This window comes from Pteropus vampyrus, unplaced genomic scaffold, assembly GCF_000151845.1.
Source record: "Pteropus vampyrus isolate Shadow unplaced genomic scaffold, Pvam_2.0 Scaffold2, whole genome shotgun sequence".
In the NCBI taxonomy this organism is placed as follows: domain Eukaryota; kingdom Metazoa; phylum Chordata; class Mammalia; order Chiroptera; family Pteropodidae; genus Pteropus; species Pteropus vampyrus.
Window position 1 is genome coordinate 18,110,982 of NW_011888783.1, and position 24,178 is coordinate 18,135,159.

At 33.7% G+C, this 24,178-nt stretch overlaps 1 protein-coding gene across 2 annotated transcripts in view; it reads left to right on the plus strand.

The window, feature by feature from the left end:
- Positions 1-24,178, plus strand: part of METTL8 (methyltransferase like 8) — a 61,780-nt gene that overhangs the window by 32,134 nt on the left and 5,468 nt on the right. For both annotated transcript variants that reach the window (XM_023529554.1, XM_011357668.2), the window contains 5 exons: positions 6,780-6,871; positions 15,186-15,556; positions 17,310-17,359; positions 21,846-21,909; positions 23,206-23,345. In XM_023529554.1, coding sequence (XP_023385322.1) covers positions 6,780-6,871; positions 15,186-15,556; positions 17,310-17,359; positions 21,846-21,909; positions 23,206-23,345 — 717 coding nt within the window. The remainder of the gene's footprint in view (positions 1-6,779; positions 6,872-15,185; positions 15,557-17,309; positions 17,360-21,845; positions 21,910-23,205; positions 23,346-24,178) is intronic.

Below are 24,178 nucleotides of genomic sequence, written 5' to 3' on the forward strand. Positions count from 1 at the left end.
TATATTTCATCTTAGAAATTAAAACTGAAACATCAAAAATTGTTATTAATTCATTTTAAAACAGCAGTAAGCTCATTATATGTTAACATAAATTACATATGTTAATGAAAATATCTATTTGTTCCCAAAAATTTAGTGCAAAGAGTAGCAATGTTTTAAATGTTTGCAAGTTTCTTTAATGTCAGCTTAATGAAAAAGCTGGATTCTTCTATCTGCTTCTTCAATTTGTTGTGATACGTTGTTTAGGTTGAATTATATGAAGAAAATTTATAACTATAGATATATATTTATAAAGGAGAGTTTTTAAAAAGACTTTTGAGATAATTTTAGGTATTTTTCTTAATGTGACACTATCAATATTCCATATCATAACTAAGAAACTATCACTAAATCTCAGTGGTTGTAGTTTCTTAGTTGCAATATGGAATATAAAATCATGTTAAAAAAACATATCAATAAACTTGTGGTATTCTGCTATATTCCATTGGTATGTCATGCACTTTAAATCTTTTATCTATGCATCATTTTATAACATCATGCATGGATAATTTGGAAAATTTTGGTTCCATGTTTTATGAAACTCTTCCAGATGCCGATACATTTCATTATACAATAATTAAAAATCACATTTGTTAAGATCACCACTAATCTCATTAGGAAAAATTTCCAGGTATTGGGAAGCTATCAAACTCATGGTGAGGACAAAACTTCCAAAATTCTAATTTTTGCTTGAAAGCACAAAATTATCTTGGTCAACAAATATTGCCATTTGTTTTTCTTAAAGTGGTGGTTTTATTTCATTTACTATTAAGGTTGCCAAAGAGCCAAGTCTGAATAACTATAGTTTTTCTACAGTTGCTGTTTCAAGTAAAAGTAGCATTCCATAAAAAAATAAAAAGCAGATAGTTTAGTTCAAAATACAAACATTAGTACAAGTGCTTTTCTGCAAGTCAGGCATCATATTTCAGTATGCAACAGCACTGCTGTATGTGTGCTTCCCATTTCGTCACATAGCACATTAAAAATATGTATACCTAAGCATCATTATTTTATAAAATAATTTTTACTGTTTCATCAAGCACGTACTTTAATGAATTGATGTTTTAGAAAAACAAAAACTAGTGTATTCACCACCCTCTGGATGGTGGTATAGAATATAGTGACCACGAGGACATTTTGGTGCCTCTGCCTTTTTCATATTAGGGCAGTTGCAGTTTCACCCACCATTGTTTTCAAACTATCAGTGCAAATGTCAACACAGTGAAAAAGGCAAATAACGGTATTATTATGAAAATAGTTTTAACTTAATGGACCACATGAAAGAGTAGGCCACGCTTTGAGAACCACAGTTCTGGAGATTACAATGTGCTTCCCCAACTTAAACAGTCAGAATTAATATTGTCCTACTTAATATAAAATGTAAGAACCTTACGACAACATGGTTCCACATATTCATCTAATTATATTGGAAGACTTTAATATTTCTTGTAGAGTCTGCCGGTAACAAATTCTCTCAAATTTTGTTTACCTGAAAATGTCTTTATTTTAAAATATTAAAAGGTATTTTCACTGTATGTAGATTCTAGTTTGACAGATTTTCTTTTGAGTATTTTAAAGATGCCATTCCTTTGTGTTCCGGCCTTTGTTGGTTCTGACGAGAAGTTGGCTGTCGTTTGCATTGCTTTTCCTCTGTATATAAAAGCTCCTTTTAAGATTTCTCTTTATCTTTAGTTTTCAACAGTTTTCTGTGTATTTATCTTGCCTGGGGTTTGCTGTGATTCCTGGACTTCCTGGTTGCTTTTTTTGAAATCAAATTTGGAAAATTTTAGCCAGTATTTTTTCAGTTTTTTTCTTATTCATTCTTTCTCCTCTATTTTTGAGTGGGTCTTCAATTTATGTGTTTCTTAGTCTAATTTGTATTATCCCATAGGTTACCAAGACATATACATTTTTTTTTCATTTTTTTTTTCTCTGTTTCTTACTTTGGACAATTTCTACACCTTTAAGTTTTTAAGTTTATAGCCCCTTTCTTTTTGTGGTGTCTATTAGCTGTCAATCCTACCCAATTAATTTTTTAATTCGGATATTATATAAGGGTTGGTTCTTGAATTTCCTTCTAATAGTTTCCATTTCTTTACTGAGGTGTCCCTATCTAGTCATTCTGTCCGTCTCTTTTTTTAAATACACATGCTAATAGTTTTGATATCCTATATAGAATCTAGATTATGTTGTCATCATTAAGGCGCTGAGTTTTTTTCTGGCAAGTGGTTAAATTATTGCCAAATCTTCTTGGTCAGATCATATTTAATTTTAGGTGTTGTTAGGGTGAGACCGTTTTGGTACTCACCCATGGCATTTCTGGGGTCTTAACTGCATACCTGAGGTATTCCGAGAGGTCCCTCCATTGTCTTAGTCAGAACTTTAATATCTGCAAGCACTCACTGCCTATGTCCAATCAGTTCTCTTTTTTCCACCATCACCCCCAGAATCCTCTCCACTAGGCTATCCTATGGGTGAACAGCCAACACTAGCTAAAAACCCTGCGAGAACTCTCTTACAGACTTCAGGGGCCTTCCCTTCAGTTTGTCTCCCTCTTCTTCAACATTTTGCTGACACTCAGTGAGACAGCCACTCTCTGTCTGGACTCCACTTCTGCACCAGTCTAGAACATGTCCCCAGACAGAAAGCCAGGGTGAATGTGGGGACTGACCTTTTGTATTTCTCTTAAGGATCACAGTCCTGCACTGTCTGAAATGTAGTCCAGTGACTAAAAACAGTTGTTTTATATATTTATCCATTCTTATCATTGTTTATGGCAGGAGGGTAAGTTCATTATTAAGTACTCTGTTAGGGCCAAAATCACAAGTCTTATACAGAAGTTTTAAATCACATTTATGAAGATTTTTTAGCTATATAGAAAAAAGTGTGTGTGTGTGTGTGTGTGTGTGTGTACACAAATATAGGAAGAGAACTTGTAAAATTAACTGTTAATTTATTAGGATATTTAAATGACAGGTAAAACTTTTTCTCTTAAAAATTTTCTGTTATTAAAACTAATAAATATGACTTATGAAACTAAGGGTTATTGATATAGTTTTAAGCTGAAACTAGTAAACTCCATTTCTTCTTTTTACATAAGAATATTTTATTTTTTATTCGCTAGTCACCTAACATAACATAATATATATGTTTAAGTTGTCCTTATGAAAGAAAACCAATAAAACGCACTGAAGCCATAAAAAAGTCTTTAAATTTTGTTATATAATGAGACTTGCATGCACTGTAAATGACAAAGACAGAAGAACATTCTACACATAGCTTACACTGAGTGCTTTGGTTTATATCTGATTATTAAAATTATAATAAGTAGCACCACATTCAGCAGAATTTTCTATAGGTAGGATCCTCAAAAACATTTGTACTCAAGGTAAACAATTGGCTTGTGTGTGTGTGTGTTTTAACATTCCAAAGCAAGCCAAATGCACAATTATTTAGACTGTTATAGCCATCAACTTAAAGCTAAAGCAAGGAATCATCATTTCCTTGTACCATACATATAAAGGAATAGGAAATACACAGATGTATACATACTTATGTATAACCCGAGGTCATAGGACTTATGACTGCCACAAAATTATAAAAAATATTAATTCTACCAGCCATCTTATGGAAATTTCTTACTCAAAAATCCTATCTTTTGTTTTTGAGGTTGCTTTTTCTCAAATTCAAGTTTCAAAAAAATATTCAGTAAACTTTGTATTTTCTGTTCGGTTCTCTTTTTTTACTTTATCTTTCTTTTTAAAGAAAATATATCTTCCTTTTTATTAAAAGGATTATGGGGTTTTCCCCCAAGGAGGATGATGTAAAGTTTTAATGACTGTTGTTGTATATCTTAAATATACAATATTGTTTTTATATAAATAGAGTTTTTAAAAACTTACCTCTAGTTGAAGCAACTTTATAATATTAAGTAAATTTTAAGACAGTTATCTCTTAATTCCATTATTCTAACATAATTGTTTTTATTTCACGCAGTACATATATAACTTTATTTAGCTGTGATTATAATACAAATAATTTTGGAATCTGCTGTTTTAACCTCGTGTTATATCATAAACACTTTTCCACATTGTTACATAACCTTCATATTTATCATTTTAAATGTCTACATAGTATTTCTTTGAGTTACCATAATTTTTTCATTACCCTATCACTGAGGTTGTTTCTAATTTTTTTACTGTTATATTTGACATTCAAGTAAATATTATTGTACAGATACGTCTCTGTACCAGACTTCTCTCTTCTTTTGAATTACTTTGTTACAATATATCCCCAGAAGAATAATTCATATGTCAAATAGTATGAGCCACTTTTTTCCCTTGGGTGGTAGTAGTAGTTGTTGTTAATTACCTGATTATTTTCAGTTTGTTTGTTAGTTATTTGTTTCTATTCTTAAGTTCTATTGTAATTATATTTGTTACTTATAAACTTGAATGATTCTTATTGTTGTCTGTTGAGTTTTGGTATACGTGAATCAGACTTTTCTAATATAAAGAACTGCCATAAAGCAGCAGGTCTGGAGGAAGTCTCATAAATACAGTAGGAACATTTTATAGGTTTCTGTGGGGATTCTGTAACTGTACAGTGGAAAATCTGTTCTGCAGCGGCTTAGGGTATAATATTACCCTCACTTAGCAGTTAAGAAAATGAAACAACATAAAGAACAGTGTAAGGAAGTTAGAGCAATTGAAGAAATAACTAAATCTGTTAAATACTCAGGAAGAAGCAAGTTGAACTAACAGTTTAAAGCAAATGCTTAAAGCTAAAGACCACATATACTCTCATTGTCTCAGAGCTTGATTCTTTACAGGGAGATGGATTGCTCTATTTTCTTTCTTCTATGTTGTAGAAATTTATATATGAGAAGCTTGTCCCCAGCCTTAATAATACGATTCTCTCAATAAACGATTTGTTGTCTTTAATAACATTCTCTCTCTCTCTCTCTATATATATACTTAATATATAAAGTATAGTTGCCAGCTCCAAGTTATATATGTGATTACTCACATATATTAAAATAAGCCAAAACAAAAATCTATTTGAATCTTATTAAAGCAAGGGACAAACCTTCTTAATGATTATTTGGGTTATAAATGATTAGGATTATTTGAAATAATTGTGGTTAAATTTTCATGTGTGAAACTCTGATTTTTACATTATTACTTGTTTCTCCCGGTGACTTCAGTATACCAGTTTTAATCCTTCTTAAAAGAAAGCAGTTTCTCACCTTTCAGTGGTATATTTATAGCCAGATCACTGGAAAACACCCTCTCACATATGACTGCATAAACATGACTTAAAATAGTACCAAGCTTATCATCATTCCACCAAAATCAACTCCTTATTCTGTCCTTGTTACCCCCAGTTTTCTTGATACTCAGTTTTAAGACCTTGAAATCATTCTTGATTCTTCTTCTACTCCCTACATCTAGTTAATCTCCAAGACATAACAGTTTTTTTCACAGTGTCTCTCTTTCCACTCTACCTTTCTGTTTTCCATTGTTACCACCTTAGTCCTGGGACTCATTAATCCTAGATTACTGCAATAGTCTTCTGATTGCTCTCCTTTCCTCCAGTCCCTTTGCTTCACTGTGTCTTGTACACTACTAAACTGTTCACATTTGAGATCCTCTGAAATCTGACCATTAACCAGCTCCTAATTTCATTTGCAATTATCCAAGAGAATCAATCAAAATGGATTTTTTATGTTTCCTGTATAAACTGTCCATAGTCCCAGCTTCATATATGTCTCAGTTAATGTCTTATCAGTCACCATAATGATATACCTCAAGAATTTTATAGTTTACCCCTTTCTCCTCATTTAGATAGCTATGAATGTCATATGATATTGTTAGTGGTTTTTCTTACAATGATCAATAAGCTATATGGAATTTGAATTATGGGATATGTGATTTAATTATTGTTTAGAAAGATGGTTTATTCAGGAAATTATATCATTCATTTTAGTTTTACCTACTGCAAAAAGAGAAATGCAAACTTTGGGAAAACAGAACCAAGAAAATCACCTTTTTTTTTTACATAAAGATGCTGCTTCTATTCCAAGAAAGACATTTTTGTGGCAGAAATAATATCTTTTCATATAGGGAAATTAAATTCTGAAACTAAAAAATACTTAATGAAAGTGCCAGATCTTAGAAAGGTGACCATTTTATATGCTATATCAAGTAGTCTATCATTTAAATGTAAATGAACACATTTATAGAAATTAAGGCAGCTAGTAAGAAACGTCTAAAGTTACTTTAAAAACAGGATAAGTATAAAATATTTTAAATCATGTCTCTTTGACAGCAAAGTATTAAAATATAAGTATTGTAAAAGCAGCATTCAAAAACTATTAGAGAATGCCCTGTTCATAAATTAACAAAAAGGCAAATGAATTTAGCCTTAGAGTAAACTACCGTAAACCATACCAGCACCAAATAATCTTGCACCATCTCCTGGGACATTTTTTCAGCAATCATTTCCAAAGGCGGCTGGAGCTTGCAGCTCAACCACATTTAACCAAAAGAATCGGAGAAGTTCCAGTGTTGTACTAGCACTATTAGAAGGAACATCTGACACAAAATATATTCATTTGACATGGATTCGTTTGTATCATGTCTTTGACTAATCTAGAATGAAAGATGCATCCCCTGCCGCCCTTTTTCTGCCTTCTTCAGTTATAAAGCATGTTTTACAGACTTTTTATATTTTGATAGGGATCACATGCAATGGTCAAAACAAGAAGAAGCAGCAGCCAGGAAAAAAGTAGAGGAAAACTCAGCCGTGCGAATCCTTCTGGAAGAGCAAGGTAGGCAATTAAATGTCATAGGTCTTGGAGCCTGGCTTTTCTGTTTTACCTTCCACTGATTCAGTTCACACTTTAGTCTCTTTTCTTCCTAATTGTGTCATTGCTTTGGAGAGTCCTTAGCTTCTACCTTTGCCAAACCACTTGTTCCATTTGGGAGAATTCCCAGTTTTTCCAGTAGAGTGGGATCAAAGTTAATGAAATAAATTATGTATTCACCTTGTATTTGCTCTTTTGGTAGTGATATTGTTGCTTTTTCTGAGAGAGACACACACATGAGTGGCATTTCAAACAAGATAGGAAAATACAACTTTAACTTTTTTCCTTTGCTGTGTGTATCTCACTTGTTGGGAATGCTCAGCAAATTCAAAAACTTGAGCAGAGAAGGTAAAGTCATATCAAAATGTTGCTGGGCTTCTAGGATAAACATAAAGTTTCAATAAGGATGTGAAGTACTTTTCTTGGCGGCATTGATATTTAGAGTTTAATTTAGGTAAGGACTTGCCAGCCTTCAAAATGGCTTCTAAAAAATGGAACTAAGCTTCTATAACAAAAACAGAAAATGTGTGGGCGAAGATGTAGAGAAATGGGAATCCTTATGCATTGTTGGTAGAAATGTAGAACGGTGCAACTTCTATGGAAAACAGTATGGAAACTTTTTAAAACAATAAAAATTAAACTGCCATCATATGATCTAACTACCTCACCTGGGCATATAGCAAAAAAAGGAAAATCGAAAACAGGGTCTTGAAGTGATATTTGTACACCCATATTCATAGCAACACTATTCATAACAGGCAAAAGGTAGAAGCACCCCAAATGTACACCAACAAATAAATGGATAAACAAAATGTGGTATATACATACAATGAGATATTATTCAGCCTTAAAAAGAAAGGAAACCCTGTCACATGCTATAACCTAGATGAAACTTGAGGGCATTTTGTTAAGTGAAACAAAACAGTCACAAAAAGGCAAATACTATATGTCTCCACTTACATGAGGTATCTAAAATAGTCAAATTTTAGAAACAGAAGGTAGAATGGCAGTGACCAGGGCCTAGAGGGACGGGAAACACAGAGTTGGTAAATGGGTACAGAGTTTCAGATTTGCAAGATGAAAAAGTTGTAGAGATGTTTTACAACGATGCAGATATACTTAACACTGCTGGATTGTATACTTAAAAATGGTTAAGATGGTAAATTTTATGTTATATGTTTTTTACCACAATTTTTTTAAAAAGCACACACAAAATAATTTCTCCTATGTCCTTACTACCTTACTGGGAACCCACAAATACTTTGCTGAACATCTACACTCTAGATAGGATTTTCTACCTTATTTTTCTTAAAATCATTTCTTCTTTAAAACAGCTTGGTTCTTTTTTATTTAAAAAAATAGTTTATTGAATACACACAGAAATTTACACAATTCATAAATAAATACTCACATACATTTTCCCAAATCCCACATCAAGAGACAGAATATTACTAGTAACCCAAAAACTTCTTCATGTTCCATCTCAATTACAATACTTCCCATAACCCCTCAGACCCACGATGAGCAATCACTATTCTGGCTTCTAATACCATAGATTAGTTTTGCCAGAAGAACTTGGTTCTGGTCATGATCATTCTAAGTCATTCTTATAGCAATATCAGTGTACCCATTAGATAGAGCAAGTGTTAGCAATCTGTGGCTGTGGCCCAAATCTAGCCCACTGCCTGTCTTTATAAATAAAGTTTTATTGGAACACGGGCCTACTCATTTGTTTACATATTGTCTATGGCTGCTTTGTGAACTACGTACGGTCTCTGTTGCTACCATTCAACTCCGTAATGAGTTGAATGGTAGCAACAGAGACCGTACGTAGTTCACAAAGACAACTGTCTGGCCTTTTACAGAAAAAGTTTATCAGTCCTTGAAATAGAATTTTCTGGACAGATCGATCAGCTGTCCTGAAACATCCCAGGGAAAGATGTTTGCATTCCTCTGTGCTAACCAAGCATAGTGCAAATCACTAACCCCAGTAGTAGTTAACTATTGCTCTAGTGACTTTAGTCTACAATTGAGGCTAAAGTATGAAGCAAAAATAGCTGTGGAACTGAGCTAATAAGACAGCCCTCATTAGTTGCTCTTAACCAGGGAAGGGAACAGAGCTACCCTATCCGATCCTCTGGCATCATTTGCTCTTCCTGAGAGCTTGTTCTCTTCCTCATCGTAATCTTGAATGTAGACAAGAAAGAAGAGCACCTGGTCCACAGTGGAACCATTCTATTTTTATGAGCTCCAGCCATGCAGTCCAGAGTGGAATATGGCCACTGAGTATTGGGTTTGGATTTGAGGGTGCATACCAGTGGCAGTTCTGCTTACAAATCAGCCAGCATTGCATTCCTTTGCAGGAACTCTGTCACACTGTTTCTGAGGAAGTATAATTTTGCTTCTTTGCCAGCAGCTGCACAGACATATTTTCCACATTACTCAAGCTTCTGCTAGTGGCCACCTGGATGTGACAGAGACAGTCAAGCCTAAACTGAATTAAAAGTTATCAGTCATCTTAATTCGTTTCCAGGAAGTTAAAAATTATCCACGGTATTTTTCCTGATAATATGAAAAACCAAAGATTTTTTTTCACATTCTTTTGAATATTTCTGTTTGAACATAAATAGATGAGCAGTGCTGATGATGTTCCCTTAAAGTGCTCTGTATGTGGCTGTCTATTTTGGCCTATTTATGTTAACAATGAATTTGAGTGAAGCTAATGAGAAGGTTATTTTAGGGCCTTGGAAACCGCAGTAGAGGAAAATGACAGTTCCCACAGAACCATAGTGTGACTGAAATAGAAAGGTGGTGACTGGGCTCTCTCTATAGAAGCAGGAAAAGCAGGCTATAGAGAACTGATGATACTGCTTTGAAGCATTTGGTTTGCTTATTAGCATGTCCAGTCTCTTTTGAGCAAGTTTTCTGGCTGCCGTGGAGACATGGAACAAAAGATTCCATTTTAAAACTACTCAAAGTGATCAAGATTTCTGCTGGGTCCCATCTGTGTCCCCCTTGCAACACTACTCAGTGCAGTGGACTTCATACATGTCAGGGGACAAGGAGAGGAACACACAGTGAGGGTGACCATTTTATCACACTTAAGCAAGTTTGCACAGAGCAGCAACTGAGGCTGCTATGAGGGTGGCAAAGAAAGAAAACTTTTGATTTCAGGAACTATGTTGAGTGATAGGGCATTACAATGAGAGTATATGCCTACCCAGCCATCCAGTCCAGTCTCTGCCAAGGATCATAGAGCTGCTAGTCTGCAGAAGCCCTGGCAGAGGCTTCTAATTTCATATTTAATGCCTCTGATGAATATGGGTCAAGGTGAATAGATCCATTTAAAAGCTCTACTCCCAAACTTTGTGAAAATCCAAAGGAAGCTCTGACCCAGTTCTTCTCCCAGTGCTTCTGTTAACCACCATTTCTTCTTACCTAGGTGAGTCCTAAGTCTTTAAGAGCCAGCTTTCTCCCATCACAAAGTATTCTTTTTGCAGCTTATTATAGAGCAGGAGCACTGTTTATTGATCTTATCTCACTTATTTTAATGCCACTGAGAGGAAATACTGGTTGTTCTCCCATGCTAGCCAACTCTCTAGTACATTTCTTTTGGTCTCCCTGTGTGTCAGTCTGTCCTGTCACTCCATACCCTATTCTCACCTATTGTCTCAGTTGTTAGTGAGGACTGAAGTCAGGAAACACCATCACAATTCTGAAAATAAGAACTTATCCATTACAAATAACAGTCTTTTGCTGTGGAATGGTTGACATTTCATTTCTGTGATCAAAATGTATAGTATCCAGGCTCTCATTGGCAATGTTTCTTTCAATTAGAGGTCCAGATTAATGATTTTTAATTCCACATATCCTTGGTGATTTCTTTTAAATTTTATTTTTAGTTCATATTTCTTTAAAAGCAGGTTAATTCCAAGAAATGAGAAAGCTACATTTGGCAGTTTTTGCGTTAACATGATTATATTTTATAATTTTCTAACATAATCTCCAGTGTGTTTTATCTCAGCTGGTTGTTTAGAAAATGTAATGGGCTTTTAAAACTTAATAACAAAAGCAGCTGCTGTTTTTACTTTTAAATATCCTTGTAAATAACTGCCTACCTAGGATGAGTTATCTATGCCAAGCAAAATCGTGAAAGAACCCCACTATACCTTAACCACTTGAGGGTATCCTATGTGAAAAAAAAATAGAGTAGCCAAAATTTTTGTGTGCTGATGAATTTAGGGTACTTGTTTATATATCAGCTTTATTTGTTTAAAATTTCATGCAGTACTCTTAGAAATGTACTTTTCATTTCATACTTTAAGAGTTTGCATTTATTAGACAATGAACTTTATAAGTGACATGTGGAAATTTTCAACTTTGAGAGCTCAGGTATTTGCGTAATTGATATGCAAAAATAACTTTAAATTGCTTTTGGTTACACTGCAACTTAGAATAAATTTTCATAATTCATATTAATCATATCATATATGTCAGATACATAAATGGTTTAATTCATTTTCTTAGTTGTGATATTCAGTGTGATTCAGGTTGAATTTTGAATATTTAAATATGGTTAGTATGTCATATTTCTTCTTCCCCTCAGCAATACTGAATTTAATAAGTGAATAATTGAGAAGTTGCTTCATCTGGCTGTGGTTAAACAGATCACTACATCCCTTTTACTGTCATTGGCACAGGGCAATTAACTCTGAATTGGCAGCCGAGGAAAGTGAAAGGAAAAATGCTTCTGCAAGAAAAATTGATCATTAATATACCTGTTTAGAAGGTTATCTGGACACGATGAAGACGGCAGATTTCTCCACACTATATATATATTTTACCATTATTGACCTGAACTTGAGATGATTCAACAGTAGGTTGAAACTAAATGTTTCACTCATGGTCAGGAAAGTAGCTCTTCCAAATCCCCTGTTATCACAGATACTCTTGCAGTTCAGGAAATTAAATCATATACTGAAGGTGTTTACATTGTCTCATAACCATAACTATGAGTTTGAGTATCAATCTGCAGGATCTCAGAAGCTGTCACACATTACTGGTAACTATGGAGTTGCCAGCATTGATTGGAGATACTGCTGAAAACACAACTTTAAAAAGCATTAAAAAAAAAAGGTCCAGTCCATTAGCCTTTCCCGTAGCCCATCCTGGGTGCTGTTTCTATTTTGTTTCTATCTCACTAGCCCATGTATTCTCACAGAGCATTTTATGTTGCCATTGCTCATCGTAATTTCAGCTTATAACCTTGTAGAATTTATATAATTCAAATGGAGTTTAATTAATTCTGTATTTCTGACCTGTTCCTATGAAGGTTCACTCTAATCAGCATTATTTTTACAATTTAGTTATACTGATTATAAGTCATGCTGAGGTTTTACTTTCATCTTGTTGTTTTATAATGAGAGGAAAAGTACAGAATCAGAAAAACAGATTATTTTCAGAGACATTTTGGAGGGAGTTGGTATTGATTTTGTGTTTGGGAAACAATGTAGTGTAATGGTTAAAAACATGAGCTTTAAAGTTTAATAGACTTGGTCCAGGTAGTAGCTCTTCTGGATGACCTTAGGAAAAAATTTTATTCCCTCTGACCTTGAGTTTCTTTGTAAATTTCAATAATAATATAAGAGGTATTACTTGGATTAAATAGGAAAAAAAATCCATTTAAGGCATTTGACATAGTGCCTGGCACATAATAAACATTCAGTAAGTGTTATTATTATTTTTAATGCTGTGTTATTGGTATAATACTTTATATAATTGTTTGGGGTTTTTTTTCTTAATTTTGGAGAAATATATGAAAAAGTCTTGGAAGTATATATATTAGCAGACCTTGACTATCATCTTTTAATAACAATCAGATCCTTTTTAAAGACTACATAGGCTAGGCTTGAATTTAGGTCCTTGATATATTTGATATCTTAACCAAATTCCAATCATCTCACTGCAGATTAATCTTCTTTATAAACTGTAGAAATTAAAATAATGCAGGCTCATATGACAACAGTCTAATTCAGTATTTCGTAGTTTGTAGAACTGCTAATATTTAATGTTCTCCATAAAGTCATGGGTTTAATAGGAAAGTACGTAGACTTTTTAGAGTTTGAACAGAGGGATGCTCTAATTCAATCCCTCATCAAATTAGGAAACTATGTAGGCAAGTTGAATGAAGAATCAACTAAGTTTCTCTGTCTTTGTGTAAAATAGATAAAACTTTGCAAAAGAAAGAACTACATAATAATCAAGTTGTTACCATCACTCCAAATTTTTATCTGATTGTTATAACTGAATGTAAAATAAATTTTAGAATTGTAATCAGTGTATAGACCATTTTGAATAAATGTTTTCTCTTAAAATATTATTGTTTAAATTTTAACTTCTATGCAGAGTTACTCTGTTTTGACCTATATGGTTTGCTTGGTCATTCCGATGTTTTGAGATATTTGAGTTATTTCCCACTTTTTCCTATTATGAATAGTACTGCTCTGAATATCTTTTCTTTCATGTTACTCCCCTGCTGTCTACCATTCTTCCCCCAATTAATTCCTAGGGGAATATTTCCACAAATTAATCAAGGTATAGTATTATATTCTATTTACCGATAGGTAAAAAGTAGATTGGTATTAGAAACTCAGATACTAGAGATTAGACTAAATATAGACCTTCTTAGGTAGTTACTTTTTATTAAGCAGAAAAATCTTTTACCAGCATAGAGAGTTTTTAAGATAAAAGAAAGAAGAGAAGGTATAAGAAGACCATGAGGAAATTTGACAGTTTCCTAATTCCTTCTGAATCTGATTTTAAGAATGTTGTTTTGTTTTCTTATACAGGATATCAGGCACACTCCAATTTTTAAAGTAGAAATAGAAATATTTTAAAGATAAATATCCAACATTTTTAGATTAACCATAAATAGGCTTCTTTCCATTAGTGCAGATGTGAGCATGTTTTAGACTTCAACATCACGTAATTCTTTTGTTCAGAGATCTACTTTCAGTTCTCAGACCTTAAATACATATGGGAGTTTCTGTCTTTATAGTGGTCCTGCTGCCAGATACAATTCAGCCTTGATGGGAAGGAAGTCTTGTGGCCAGATGGGTGGAAATCCATGGTACAGAGGCATAAAGATAAAAATGGAAAGAAAAGAAAAACTATAAGGGCTTTAGGACAGGGCTCTGTAACACAGACAAACCTGACTGTAAGCACTGCTTGTTCTGAGGGGAGGGGCTTCTTTAAAATTATGAAAGAATTGAGTTTATTTTTATTTTTAGTTTAATTTATTTTTAGTATAGATAGTAATTTCACACAGATCAAAATTCAAATGAAAATTGTTTCCCAAACCCTGGTGCCCAGCCTCTAAGCTCCCCTCTAAGCAGCCAGTATTACTAATTATGCGATTATCCTTCTAGGACTCTTCTGTACATGTAAAAGTAAATATGTGTATATACATACATGTATGTTTCACCTAACATTAAATCTTAGGGCCCTGGGACCCAGGGAAATCTAAGGGTTGACATCACAAAATGCATGTCTCCTTTAAAAGAGCTTCAGAAACTCTCATGTTAGGCAGTGCCAACAAGAAGAGATTGCTCTGAAGGTGAGGGAAGAATTAAGTTATGGGATGCCCCCTAGACTCCAGGAGTCAAGATATGTGGCTTGGTTCTGCTGTGATGGGGCTCTGGGACTTGGAACAATTGAGTTCATCTCTTCTGTGCTGTCTTTCTTCCAATGCAAAACAAGTGGATTGGAGTAGAGTATTTAAATGGACCATTCTGGCTCTAAGATTATATCATTTATAATTCCACAATTTCCTGTCTGATTACCAATTTGCACAGACATTGTATTGAAACTACATTTACACAGACAAAAAATGAGGTATCTTTTTTCTGAGATAATAAAGAGCTTTACAGGTTATTGATAAAAAATGATTATTACAATTCTAAGAATGGACTGTAGAAAGTAGTTTGCAATGATTATACTCCTTACAAAAACTTTTCAGCCAAACAATTAAGTTAGAAGCAGCTGGACTAAATAACCCACACATTTATACATTTTGAGAGAATTAATACCCTATAGTTTTAGCCTTAAAGAGGTTAAAAAAAAAATCAGATAAATAGGAGTTAAGTTTTTTAATAGTAAATATACTTGTTATAAGTGATAAATAATGTATATTTAACATTTAACTTATATGTAGTTATTAAAATGATAAATAATAGTGAATATAATTCATAGTAAAATAAACCTTTTTTTTCTCTTTTAGTTAAGTATGAGAGTGAAGCTAGGAAATATTGGGACACATTTTATAAGATTCATAAGAATAAATTTTTCAAGGATCGCAATTGGCTGTTGAGAGAATTTCCTGAAATTCTTCCAGTTGATCAAAAAAACGAAGAGAAGGCAACAGAATTATCATGGGATCATGCAAAAACTAACCCTGCAAATTGTTTTTCAAGAATGCACTGCCATGCTATGCCTGAAGAAAAAAGTCATTGTAAGAAAAGTTCTGGCTTGTCAGATAGTCAAAGCAAAGCAGGATCCAATTTTTCCAACCTAGACTCTGAAAAACACAGAAAAGGACCTCTGAAGACTGAGCTATTTCCTGGTAGCAACGCCACTTTTAGAATCCTAGAGGTACTGTACTGCAGGGGCAAAGATGGGAGGTGACTAATTATTTTAAAATGTGTATTCCATGTTACTTTATTAATGAGACACATTTTTTAGGGGGGAAATGATCAAATCTAATTAAATAACTGTTAGGTATACTTCTATGCATAAAAAAATGTTAGGGGCTCATATCTTTAATCAGTCAGGTTTTAATTTTTTTTTAATTTGTCTTTTAATTTTTTACTTGAAAGCAGTTTTAAATACCAATAAACTTTTTGCCTTAATTTCTTTCTCTTTCTGTTATTACCCTATTTTAGTTGAAATAGAAATAACTGAGATATATAATTTCCTATAATCCGGTATGGATCTTGACTTTCTATTTTTAAAAATATTTTTTCCTTCTGATTATAAAGGTATAATATATTAATAGAATTTTCTAAAGAGTACATAAGAGAAATAAAATTATAATCTCACAAACAATGAATTTAACCACTGATAACTTTTTACTGACTTTTTCTCCTTTTGTTTAGACCGTTTTATATTATCGAGTTATACTGTACCTGTATTTGGGGGGTTTGCTTTGTTTCTGTTTAACATTAAATCATAACTCGTTTTCCCTGTTTTTAAAAATTCTCTATAAACATTTTTATGGCTGTGAAATATTTTACTATGTAGAATACTGTAATTCTACTTATCTATTTTCACACCATTGAGCATTTAATTGTTTTCAGGTTTCTACAGCAAACATCTTTGTGTATATAGACTTTTCCACACTTTCCTTAATTATCTTAGGTTAGATTTACTAGTTCATAATTTATAACAAATTTTAATACTCTTAAGATATATTGCCAAATTGCTTTCTTTTCATTTATTTTTATTTATTTATTTTTATTAAGTTTATTGGGGTAACATTAATTAATACAATTATGTAATTTTCAGGTGTACGTTATCATTTGACATCTGTATATTCCATTGTGTGTTTACCATCCAAAGTCCAGTTTCCTTCAGCTACCATATATTTGATCCACTTTACCCACTTCACCCTACCCCTCCCCCCCTATATTCGACCCCCTTTACCCCATCTACCTTTCCTCTCCTCCCCACCTACCTCCCCTCTCCTCCCTCACCCCGCTAGTAACCACTACTCTATCGTTCTCTGGTAATCACTAGCCTATAGTCCATGTCCATGAGTCTCTTTGTTTGTCTTGCTCATTTGTTGCTTTTAGGTTTATATCCCACATATAAATGATACCATGTGATTTTGCCAAATTGTTTTCTAAGAAGTGGTACTAATACCAGTTCACAGCAGTGCATGTCTGTTTCATCACACCCTCATTGATTGGAATATTTTTATTTTAGTATTTTCCACTTTATTAAAAATTATACCTTGTTTTAATTTGTGTTTCTTTGATTATTAAATAGGTCACATAGTTTTAAAATGTTAGAAGCCATTTGTACATCTTTTGTGTTCTATTTATTTTCTTATTTAGCTATAATTTTTTTTTCCTTAATGAGTTCTGCCTTTTTATCATATTTATTGCAAATTTTTTTTTTCACAGAGTGTTGGGCACCTTTTAATTCAGTTTATTTTGGGTTTTGGTGTGTAAAAATTTTAAATGTTTCCATAGTCAAATTTCTCAGTATAAATCTTGTGATTTATTTCATTGCTTTTGAGTTTTAAAAACTCTCCTATACATACCAGAGATACAGTAAATTTCTTCTTATAGTAAGGAAAATTTAACCTTGTTTTCATGATATTTGTTTGTTCTTTTGATTTTAGGTTGGCTGTGGTGCTGGAAATAGTGTTTTTCCAATTCTGAACACTTTGCAGTGAGTTTTAGAGTTTTCTTCTACAAAATTTTATACATGTATGGGATGTTGAGAAGTTCTGGAAAAATGTTGTTATATATATGACAGTAGTGTGTTCTTGTTCCCATGTAAACAATGACTAAGACAAGTTTCAAAAGTAGTGTCTTAGTCTTAGTGCCCAATTTAAAGTGAACTGGGACTTACTCTGAAAACAATGTTTCACAGCCAATGGTTGTCCACAACAGACTGAAGTATTTTTTTACACTCGTGTGTGTGCATGGATGAGATAATAAAACAAAAAAAAAAGAGCAAGAGATTTGATCCTTCCTCTAGCTGTGAATTGCTAAACTTTAGATATTTAATTTGCTCCTCAAAGACAAGCAAGTGTCATTTTACACATAGAGAACTGAATTTAAAGGTTATACTTTAACCCTTATTTTATTTTGTCATCACTTCTAGAGCCATATCCAAGATAAAACCATCAGATGTCAAATTATTGTCTCTAGACTTGGAATTGTTTGGAGGTAATAGCAGCTAACCCTAAAACTCAAAAAAGCAAAAGTAAAGGATAGGGACAGAGATGTTCTCCTGACTTATTCCTATTGTCCACCACCTCACGTATATGTATTAGTATTTCCATGATGAAGACACACCTTACAAAACTTTTCTAACACCATTTACCTATGGCTAGTCTGTCAAGTTTGTTATTTGTTGTTGTTGTAGTTTGTTTACCTAATAGCTTTCATATTATTTTTCCATTACAAAATCAACATAAACACATTCTAGAACGTTTCCATTATAGGAAAAGGGGAGGAAAATCACCCGTCATCCCCATTATCCTAACATAGCTGCTGACAGAATTTTTATTATAATTCCTTTCAATCTTTTCTCTATGCATATTTTTAAATTTAACAATACTATTTCATAACTTTAGTTATGAAAATGTGAAAGCATTCAGAAAAATAAAGAGTATTACACAGCAAATCCCATATACCCATCACCTCAATTCAAAAATTATTAACGTAATGCCAACATCATGACATTTTATCTTTAAATATGACATGTCTTATGACGTATCTCAAAAAATTCAAGACATTCTCTAATACTATTATAAACGTAATATAATGAATAGTAAGTAATTCCCTGATAACATCAAATAACCAATTAAAGTGGACAGGCAGAAGTGATGCTGGCAAATTTGCAGTTTTGAATGGCCTTTCTCTTTTTGTTCTTATTTTCTTCATTTTCCCTTTTTCAATTTCTAGGCTGAAATTTCCTGTTCTTTTATAGCATATAACCAGGTTCCTTCATCCCAGTGATTTCCAAGCTTATAATACACATAAGTCTACTACATTGACATTTGATTATGTGGTACTTTAGGCTCAGCTCAAGGTATTATTTAGCATGTCATTTCCTATGTCTTGTCTCTCCAACCACTTTTTATATTCCTTGAGGCTGACAACATGTTTTACCCTAATCTGATTTTTCAGATATCCTAACCATACAATATAGATAGGTAGAGCTCAGTACATATTGACTGATTAATATCTGATTCCCCACTCGTTAGTTGTATTTTTCCCTCTCTACTTCTCCCTCCAACTAATAATTGCAAGCTCTTGCCTCCTCATTCCTTGGCTCTTCTTTGCTGTGTCTTCTTTTTTGCTTCATATCCATATTTTAGAAATCATTGCAGCTTAATAACTTGAGATAATTAATTCGTCTTTAAAAGGCAACCAGTGATTAACCTTCCAAAGAAGGATTAGACTTTTTTCCCCACCTAAGAAATTATGTTTTATTACTTTTAGAGAGTACAGGATTAATGTTTTACATTTTCAGAATATTTTACCATAATTAGACCTCCAGAATTGAGAAGTCCTATCGTTCTCCAAGGATCATTTAATTGTTAAACCCTCTGCCAAGAGAGTGCTTGGTGGTGTGGTCATGGTAGTGATATTTACACCTGCTCACTGGGAGAAGAGCCAAGGCAGTCAGCTGATTTTATAGAAAAACTCTGGAAAGGCATTGAGTGGTCACAAGTCTTCGACGTGGGCTACTGATGCAGTAGGAATTCATTCTCAGAGATTATGCTGCCACTCTGGTAAGACATGTGGCAAATGGCCCATGATTTCCTTTAGCTACTAGACTGTTCTGTGTCTTGTGGGTGTTTAGTAACCACTACCCAAAGATAGACTGCATACTTTTCATAATGAGCTAGATGTGCCAATGTCCAGAGAAGCATTTTGAGATAAATGGAAGTTTTCATAGAAGTCCCGATGTCCAGAGAAGCATTTTGAGTTCAATGGAAGTTTTCATAGAACCTTATTAAGTTCTTAAGTTTTTAAGTTCCTGAAAGGTAGAGGCAGATCTTCCTTTAATAATGTGATAAATCATTAAGAATAAAAGCAACAGCAACAATATAATAATAATTTGTTTCTTACTCTGAGTTAGACACCTTTCTAGAAACTTTTTTTATATGAATCCATTCAGTCCTCACAGCCACCTTATATGCCATGTTTGTTTATGTTTTAAAGATGAGGAAACAAACTTACAGAAAGATTAAGTAACTATTCCAAGGTCATACAACTTAATGGTAGAGCCAGGATTCAAATTTTAGGCAGTCTGGTTCCAGAGCCCTTGCGCTTAGCCATCATATCGCATAGTGCTATATACATCCGAGTGTTTATTGAGAATATTTCAAACAATTGTGACAATCCATCAAATTACGAGTCACAAATATATGGATTTCATAGAAAATAATAAGGGTAGGTGCTGCAATAAAGCACTGTTTTTGTATGAGACAGATGAGAAAAAACAAGCAGTGCAAGTTTTCACTCTGATTCAGTACTGGTTAACATTTCATAACCAAGTTCTATTCCTCATACTTCAACTTATTTGGACAGATCTTAAGTCATATGTCAATCCTTAGTGCCACAGAATGAACGTGTTGTACAGTATTGATCAACGAGTAGCGTTAAGAGTGTAATCTGAGCCTGGGTGAGATTTTGCTAATTGCATATTTGTGCTTGTATTCCATATTTATTTAGAAATCTTACTTTTTTTAAATGCCTCCTGATCAAATTAGAAGTTCTAATTGTGTGCTTCACCTCCCACCTGGATATCCTACCACATACCAGTTTCAGCTCTTGGGATCAACTCCACTTCTCATCCTTGGTGTGAGACTCCCACCTCTACACCTTTATACCACTTCCCCTTCTCCTCACCTTCTCCTTCCCCTTCTCCTCATCCTCCTACTTCAAAATTCTTAAGACTTACAAGACTCTGAGCACCTGCCCTATCCACATTCCTATAGTAATTGTATAAAACCAACCATGCCTCCAACTAGGCTATAAAATCCGCAAAAGCCAGGACCATACTTATAATTACTGTTTAATGACATACTGATCTCTTTTGTGGTTCAGACATGGTACTAAGCAACATGATGCAAGAGTTATTTGATACCAGCATACGAGGGATGATCAAGAAGGATAAAGTATATGCCTGCCCATTAATAACCATGGTCTAACCATTGTTCCTGAATTTCAGATAAAGGCCAAACAGAACCTGTGTAAGTTCAGTGGAGGCCCACTAAAATTAGTCAAAATTTTCGTATGGATAAACATCCTCACCCAACCCTGAAAAAAAAAAAGCTGAATTTAATTTATTTACATCTTGTAAATAAAGCAACTAAGTCTTTAATTTATTTACATCTTGTAAATAAAGCAACTAAGTTTAGTCAAATTCATCGAGTTAAGAAGTAGCAAATCTAGGATTTAAACACAGGTCTGTTTGGCTCCAAAATTCATACCCTTGCTTTTTACTACATAAGTTCATTTACTACTTTGTATTCTAATGCTTGGCACATATATGAGGCTCAATAAAAGTTTGACAATAACTTGAAAAGATAGGTAAGAATTAACATATTAGTGTTTTATTCTTTAGAAGTTATATTTACGTGCTGTTATATGTATATATGTTTTTCTGCCCTATCAGGGCTCCAGGGGCCCAGGAGCCAAATGAGTTGTACACACAGGAAGAGGAATGAAGCACCAAGGGACACAGGGGTCTGAGGATCCTTGGAGAAGAGTAGCTAAGAGTAGCTATAAACCATGCTGGCTAGAGGCAGAAAGGAAAGAGTGCCTATGAGGGGCAGGAGGAGGATGAAGCAGTGCTGATGGATGACCTTGGAGCTTTCTCATATGAGAGTAGGATGGGATATAAGGCAGGTAGGCCCTAGTAGTAGAGAGCGTTAAAACCAGGACAGGAATTTGAAAGTTACCCTGTAATTAAAGATAAGCGTTTGAGACAATGCTGATTCAGTAGCAGCACAAAGGCCAGCCATATACCACTATAGAGAACAATACCTATAAAGAAGAAATGACATACCAAGTGTCGTCCAAATTTCTTTTTAGGGAAGTACTTATTAACTTGTTCAAGCCTACAGTTTCCTTTCTTTGGCAGTCTGAGCATATCCAGGTTCTAGATTTAAATATTTCTTTCATTTTCATAGGAATGCTCCAGAGTCCTTTCTTTATTGTTGTGATTTTGCTTCTGGAGCTGTGGAGCTGGTAAAGGTAAGCCTTATGTTTTTTTTAAAGAGAACCATATAAGAATATGATTTATTTGCTGTTGAAGTGTTTTTTTGTTTTGTTTTGTTTTGGTTTTTTGAAATGTTTCTTCATCAAACATTATCTGTGACCATTTTTAACTGAGCTTTTACTATTCTTGGAATCATGCCATCAACTAATGTTTAAGATATGACCCTAAAAAAAATTGTTTTGAATTTAACAGAGTTGAAAGAATTGGTACACCTAGAAAGGCCAACAGCTTCTACAAGGTGATCTTTTTCATATTTATGTCCCTAGAGTCATACACATATTCTGGCACATAGTAGGAACTCATTAAGTTTTAAAAACAATGTTTTAAATGTCTAAAAAGACATATATCGCAAAACTAAAATATCCTAAAATGCAAAGGAAACAGTGGGGAACCTGAGTGACCAGTCCTCAGATGCTAGTCAGCATAACTTTAGCAAGAGAGGTAATGTTAGGAAATGGAAAAGGAAAGGAAATTCTTCTAACAAAAATGTATAGTAAAAATGTGTAACATAATTTCTGATAATATGAGTAGTAGTTACTCATTGTAGACATTTTCTAAAATACTGAAATAAAATTCACCTATAATTACACTTCCTAAAGTCCCAGGGTGAATCAATGTTAATATTTTGGTGTATATCCTTCTAATATTGTTTTTGTAGACAGATTGTGTATGTGTGTGTGTGTGTGTGTGTGTGTGTGTGTGTGTGTGTGTGTGCGTGCGCGCGTGCTGTAATGCAATTAAAAAAATAACAGTTTTATTGGGATATAGTTTATATACCATAAAATTCACTGTTTTAGAGTATACGGTTCAGTGATTTTTTTAGTATATTCACAGAGTTGTGCAACCATCACCATTATCTAATTTTGATTATGTAGTATAAGATATTTATATTTGAAGCCAAAGGCGGCATCGAACAAGCAGCGAGAGAGAGCTGAGGAGCAGCTCAGTGCCTCTGATGTAACACAGGCTAGGGTTCCAACAGCACTGCCTACTGACTCATAAAGACTGCCCTACTCCGCTTTTAAAATTAAAGAGGGATTGCAAAGAATATTTGTTATCAAGACCAAGTGTTAGACTTAATTTTTTTTATAGCAGCTTTTGAAATAAGCTGACAGAATACCGAATCAAAAATAAAGTGCATTCAAATTTATAGAGGAAAGGCACTTGAGAAAAGTAAAAAAAAAAAAAAATGACCTTTTTGTTTTAAGGAAAATACTAGAAGTCTGCTAACTACTTTTTTTCTTCTTCTTTTTATTCCTTTATCATGACAGTCGCACGCATCCTACAGAGCAGCCCAGTGTTGTGCCTTTGTTCATGATGTTTGTGATGATGGCTTACCCTACCCTTTTCCAGATGGGATCCTAGATGTCATTCTTCTTGTCTTTGTGCTCTCCTCTATTCATCCTGACAGGTGAATAAAGACGAAAGGGCAAAGCAAATGTGTAAAGCCCTTTTATCAGTAGTAGTTTTTAGAACTATCAAAGCAAAAATGGCAATTCTTGAATTTATTATTTAGTGAACTATATTATATATAATATGCAGCCTTTTAAATGCAGTGTTTCCTTTCTTCAGACTTTCAGAAAGAAACTGGTCATACTACTTCATTAGTGAGCTCTCTGTCACTGTCAGAACGAAGTGAGCATATTCTGGCAAGATACATACCCATTAAAAGTGACAGTGCTTCAGGGAAATTACAAATTCAGAAGAGCCTAATAGACTCCCAAGAGGAAGATTGTACTTGGTGATCAGAAACAAACATCTCTGATTTAGCATTTTACCTAATGTTCATGAAGAGGTAGGCTGTGAATCTGTTTGACTTCACACAGGTCTGTCAAGGGGCTTTAAAAGTTATTTTAAAGAAGCCCACTAGGGGATTAGGGGTTATTAAGATTTACCAGATTAACATAGAACCTTTATAATCTAAGGTTGGCCTAGTACCATTATTTAAATGTTTATGACTTAAATTTTTCTGTTCACACACAGCGTTTTGAAACAATAACCATAGCTTTTCTCCAAAGAGGAAGCATAAAAAGATATTACCAGCAATTAAAGTGGTCACTTTTCTTAGAATTCTCCCAACGTATATGTATTAAGGCATATGTATGGTGTAGCGGGTCGTACCTTGTAAGCTTTCTTAAAATTAAGTTTTCTGCTGTGGTGGTAGATTCAGCTCCAGGAAAGAGCCTCTGTCAGTAGATAGAGACTTGGCATCAACCACTTTTTGTTTGATGAGTGTGACCCTTT